Source organism: Phaseolus vulgaris, chromosome 11 (genome assembly GCF_000499845.2).
Source record: "Phaseolus vulgaris cultivar G19833 chromosome 11, P. vulgaris v2.0, whole genome shotgun sequence".
Lineage (NCBI taxonomy): Eukaryota > Viridiplantae > Streptophyta > Magnoliopsida > Fabales > Fabaceae > Phaseolus > Phaseolus vulgaris.
Window position 1 is genome coordinate 44,831,822 of NC_023749.2, and position 5,887 is coordinate 44,837,708.

At 34.4% G+C, this 5,887-nt stretch overlaps 1 protein-coding gene across 3 annotated transcripts; it reads left to right on the top strand.

The window, feature by feature from the left end:
* The first annotated feature begins 491 nt into the window (after positions 1-491).
* On the top strand, positions 492-4,249 carry LOC137825035 (chromatin remodeling protein EBS-like). Of its 3 annotated transcripts, none has more exons than XM_068630713.1 (5): positions 492-1,032; positions 1,160-1,502; positions 2,032-2,100; positions 2,887-3,031; positions 3,992-4,249. In XM_068630713.1, the coding sequence occupies exons 1-5, from the start codon at positions 960-962 to the stop codon at positions 4,016-4,018; spliced, it is 657 nt and encodes a 218-aa protein (XP_068486814.1). In that variant the 5' UTR covers positions 492-959; the 3' UTR covers positions 4,019-4,249. The 3 variants fall into 3 exon arrangements, 2 of the variants coding, with proteins under 2 accessions (XP_068486814.1, XP_068486810.1); XM_068630709.1 differs by having other exon boundaries at positions 706-1,032; positions 1,118-1,502; XR_011083287.1 differs by having other exon boundaries at positions 722-1,032; positions 1,118-1,502; positions 2,876-3,031.
* Positions 4,250-5,887: the final 1,638 nt, after the last annotated feature.

Sequence of the window (5,887 nt, forward strand, 5' to 3'; positions counted from 1 at the left end):
ATTTTAATCATCTCAAGGAGTTAGTATTAAAAGTGACAGTGAATTTAGTTTAAAGTAAAGTCTTATATTTAAAATTTGTTAATAAAAATAATATAATGAAGAGATTTCAATAGGATAGTTAAAAGTTAATCATCTTCATTAAAATATTTTGTAGCAAAACTTTGATAAAATACTCTTATATATTTACATACATATATGGAAAAAAATAGATGTAAAACAAAACTTTAATTATTTTTAACAAGTCTTCTAACAACTCTCATACTTGAATTTATATTTTTATCTTAATTAAATAAATTGATACACTGATAAAATTTTAATTTTCAATAATAAAAATAAATTTTTTATAATTAATAAAATTTTAATTTTTTTTAAAAAATATTATCAAACTGACTTGGAGGCCTACATATTATGTGAAGCGAACTAGTAAAATAAGCCCGCAATCATATAATGGAGCGGACTAACCCAATTCACATTTTATATAGATCAACCGCAGAGGAGATGTCTATGAAAGCAGGTAAGACAAAGCATATTTCCTGCTAGGGAACAACATCAATTCAATAGTAGAATAGTGTTTAGTAGTATTTGTTTCCAAAAATCCTCTACTAAACAGGGAAATTATAGCTTTTTCCACCACTTATCTTGAACGCTACACGTCCCAGTAATATGATAAACACATGAATGAAGTAGATTAGGAAATTACTTAGCGCAGATCTCAGGACAAGAAAATTTAGGAAGCAGTCAAATGTTATGAACCGACCAAGAATCGTCGCATTACATTCCCAAAAAGCCACAGTAATAAAATCGCAGGCGAAGCGTCACAGTCACTCCCTTCACTCACAAAAAAAAGTGTCACCCCTTACCCAACCCACACCTTAGGGTTCCTTGCTTTCTCTTCTTCTCCTTTTAACCCAACAATCAGAAAAAGAATTCTCATTCCCAAAACGCCCTTCGCGCACCGCATGGCGAAAACGAGGCCAGGCAGAAAGGACTTGGACTCGTACACCATAAGAGGAACCAACAAGATCGTCCGAGGTAACACACAACCACCCTTTGCGTTTTCCTCCTTCAAAATGCCTCCTTTCCTTCTTTTCGTGCCTGCCCATGATGTTTTTTTTAGATGGGGTTGTCGTTGACAGCGTTTCGTTCTTTGGTGCTGCAGCCGGTGATTGCGTTCTGATGCGGCCCTCCGACACGTCGAAGCCCCCTTACGTGGCGCGCGTGGAGAAGATCGAGCAGGACAACAGGAACAACGTCAAGGTGCGTGTGAGGTGGTACTACAGACCCGAAGAGTCCATTGGTGGTCGCAGACAGTTCCATGGTGCCAAAGAGCTTTTTCTCTCCGACCACTATGATGTGCAGAGTGCGCACACCATTGAAGGCAAATGCGTTGTACACTCTTTCAAGAACTACACTAAGCTCGAGAATGTGGGTGCTGAGGATTACTATTGTAGATTTGAGTACAAGGCTGCCACTGGGGCTTTCACTCCGGACCGTGTTGCTGTGTGAGTTTCCTCTCATATATCTTTTTGTCTATAAATAATTCAAAATTTCAAATTTTTTCCTATTAAAAATTTAATGCAGAAACATGTTTATGTACATTGCTCTAGTATACATTTAAAGTCTTTACATTTTTACTTGTGGCGGATTTTTTAGTCATTATAAAAAAATTAATAAGTTTTTCCTATTTACATTTGAACAGAAACATGAGATTTTAGTCTTTACAACAATTTAATACATTTTAGTACTTGTGTTTTAGGTGAAAATCGAGATTTTAGTTTTTTATTTTAGGCTGTATAAGCATTTAATAAGATTTTAGTATGTTAATATGGTGGTCAAATTGCATATATATTTTGGTAACTGTAAAGAGTAAGAACGTATTGAAGTTTTCAGGGATTAAAATTGAATTCTGGGATATGTTGAGGGATCATATGTCTTACCATTTTATGTAATGTTTTTTTTTGGGTTATTGATTGTGAGGAAGGAGATTTTGGGTTTTAGAACTAAATATGTTTGTTGGTCTGTGTTTTGCAGGTATTGCAAGTGTGAGATGCCATATAACCCGGATGACCTCATGGTTCAATGTGAAGGGTGCAAGGATTGGTAAAATCAGTGTTTTCTGCTTACTTTGTTTCCTATCTCCTATTATTGAATTTGGAGTTTTGATTTTGTATATTTTGGTGTTTATTTTTGTATGTTGAATTTGAGCATTGGGTGCTATTTACTGGGTTGAAGGAATTTTCATTTATGTGATCTCATCACCTGCAGAATGAGTGGCCTAAAGGGTGTTAGAAAGTTGTAAGTTCTATTGGAAGCTCATGTATGGTCCTAAAATTGTAAGAAAAATGCTTTATATATAGAACTGCATCTTGACCCATGCAAGCCCTTTGCATGTTGGTCTTGAAAAAGCAATTTTTCTTATGAAGTAAAATAAAATTAAGAAGGAACGAGTGAATATATAGTGCCTTATACATTTACTTGTGACATGTGAACTTCACTGCTAAAAATTGAGTGACAGATGAAATTTATGTCTGCCTAAAAGTGCCAATGTGCTTGTGGGTGGCTTGTTATTATGACTATGGTTCTGTTCTTTCTTTTATTTTATTATATGCGTGAACCAATATAAATTGACTATGGCTTATTCTATCTATTGATTGTTTCAATACGTTGAAAAATATGCTTGCACATGTATTTTTATATAATGTTTATGAAATACTGGAGATGCAAATTACCGAACTCATGATAAACACAGAACTTTGTTGACTTAACTTCCATGTGAACTGTGAAAGAGTTAAAATCTAATGTATCCAAGAATCACATTCTTTTTATGTTGAGTGTCTCTATATCCTCTATGGAACACATATTTCAATCTTTGTAGGTTTTTTGTAGGTATCATCCTGCTTGTGTGGGCATGACTATCGAAGAAGCAAAGAAATTAGATCATTTTGTGTGTTCTGAATGTTCATCTGATGATGATATGAATATTAAGAAACCGCAAGCTACGTTTTCTGCATCACCAGTAGCTGATGGCAAGGTGAATTCTATTATCCAACATCAAATAATTATTGCTTAATGTTCCCAGCATATGATTAAGACATCAGTTTTCTATTAACTAGTTTCTGGCTAGGATATTGAGAGGGAATGGGACACATTGCTGTAAAAGGAATGAGTGATTTAACATATGGTGTAGAATTTAGAGTTTGATGGGGGGGAAATTCTCTCTAAAATTTAACCCTTAGTGCAGCTAGTTTTAAAATTGGCCATACAGCATGTACATTTGTTCTGTTTTGATGCCAAACTTTGCATAGTTCAGTCTTGTTTTCTGCTTTGCTTTCTTTACTCTGAAACATTGTGTGCATTGTTTGAATAAAATGTTTAGTTCAAACTGTGGCATGCATTCTTTTGATAGTCATTGTTAATGCATTGAAGGTTGTAATTTTCTTTCTTTTGAGATATAAATTTACCAATGATGTTTACTTTTCTGAACCTTCCTTTAATCGATATCCTTATGAATATGCTACACACTCACTTTGGTTGATGCTTTTCACATGGTTAATCTGCTAAAAATTTTATCAGTATTCAACATGAAAAACCAGCACCTTCCCATTTGTGGGGGATATTCATGTTGGCATTTTTTTTTCACTACTGATCTTATATCATCTGATAGAAAGCAATAAACGTTTCCCATTCAATGTGTTTTGAGCTTATAAAATGAAAATTGTACAGGCAGCTTTTAGGTTGGATTAAAAGTGGCTATTTGTAAGATATTTATTACCACAATTTGTTAACTCTCACATACCCTTTTGTTTGAGAAAATGTTTAAGAAAACAAGCTTTCAAAACCAATAAACAAAATAAGTGGTTTATAAGTAAAAATTGAAAACATTTTTCTCAAACCAAATGGGGTCAGAAAATAATTGATTGTTTAGCCAGTGTCACATTTGCCTTTTGGATTATGGTGTTATATTATTGGATTTGAAATTGTGAATTTGCAGGTGGAGCCCAAGAGGCGAAAGAGATGACCATAATGCAGTAGTAACCTTATTTGGAGGCGTGAGTGACTCTAGCAGAATTTGGATGGCTCTTGTGTGTTGTACAGCTTCATCTTGAGGCTCTAAACATTTCATTGTGTATTTGACTTAGCTTAAATTATGTATCTATTCGTTTTAGATTTTATTACTATGACATTCCATCAAGGCGAATGATGACATCAAACCTAAAATACTAAGCACAGAGAAGCTGGTAGTTTTAAATGTTCGTTCCTGTTTAGCACTTAGCTTTTCTTCCTCAAAAAAATTACACCACAGTTCTCCACCTCTTGTACAAATTTTAAAAGGTCCCCAAGTATTGGAGGAGAATGTGCCCCCATTTTTTAGAAAATGTTTAAATTACCCTTTTATGTTTTTTATTAAATGTTTTTTTTTAAAATTTTGATACGTAAAATTTGGAGACTTTTTTATTATAGAATTTGAAAGCTAAAATTTGTGATCTTTTTATTTTATTTTGGATTGTATATTATGTAAAACAAAATTTGTATTTTAGTATGTGATTCGGGATGTTAGAACAGCTTAAAAAATATCTCGGATGATTGAATTTAAAAATAAAGAATAAAAAAGTAAAGATTTTTTTTTTTAAATGACAGGAGGATAAGCCTGCAGGCTTGTTACACGACACACCTGTTGCACGCCTTTCTTTTCCATGGTTATCAATTACAAAAAGAAGCCAAAAACAAGTTACAATTATAAATTAATTTACAAAGCCAAATTCAAATCCAACCAAATGTAATTATGATGAAATTCACCTATAAATAAGGCTTGGCTCAAGAAACCAAAACGGAGAATTTGGTAGAGTGAAACACAATTTGACGTGAGAAAAGCGACCGATAAATTGTGTACCACAGTATCAATTTTTTTTATTCCACAATTATCCCGATAAAAGGAATGAGTTATTTACCATTTTTATACTTATTTGTTTAACCTCATTTGTTTAATTATTTTATATTATTTATATGTATTGCATATTTTTAACCTCATTTTATTTAATTATATTATGTTATTATAACTATAATTGCTTGTAGAGTTATCTTTAATCTTGTTCTCGAACGGGGTTGGAATCAAGAGAACGATTCAGACTATTGCTTGGTCGGTTGGTTTGCACTTCCTTCCTTTCTCTAAAAAAAAACTCCTCGATCTTCTTTTGTCACTTTGTCTCTCAGTCTTTGCGAACTCCAGGCTCAGATGGTACTTGTAAACTGCACAACGATACTTAAGTAAGAATTAGGTATTCGACACTCGGTGCTATCAGTACTGTGTAATGATGTACCTGATTCTTAGAATCTGTTCCTATTTATATGTCTATCATGTGCCCTTTGTCATTGGACCGTATTAGGGAATTTGGGTCATGCTTAGGAATGTATAACCTAGTGCTTGATCGTTGATTAATCTTATTAATCCTGCTTAGGCGTAATGGGTCTTTGTTGTGTTGGTCGGCTTGGATCGGGTGCTGAGTCATGGTCTCGGTCATACGGACCCTACCAGTACACTTGCTCCAGGCTCGACAATATTTAATCCGAAGAGTCTTTGTTCGAGACCGTTGTGACGGTTGGACTTCCCGAGGTTGGACGTGACGTTCGCAGCATCGAACGCGTGATGTGACGCGTATTAATGATGGGGGTTTTTGGCATCATTCGTCGTGAACCGTTGGATCGAGGGAGATTTGACAATTGAAATGGAAATGACGTTTCATCTTTCGGGCTCTCGAAAGGCTATAAATAGTGGTTCCCTCACTGTTCTGAATCACTGCTTTCTTGCTCCAACACTCGAATCATACTCGTGCTAGCGCGTTGTCTTCATTGTCCTCTTCTTCGTCTTCTCCTTCGTCCTCATCTTCTT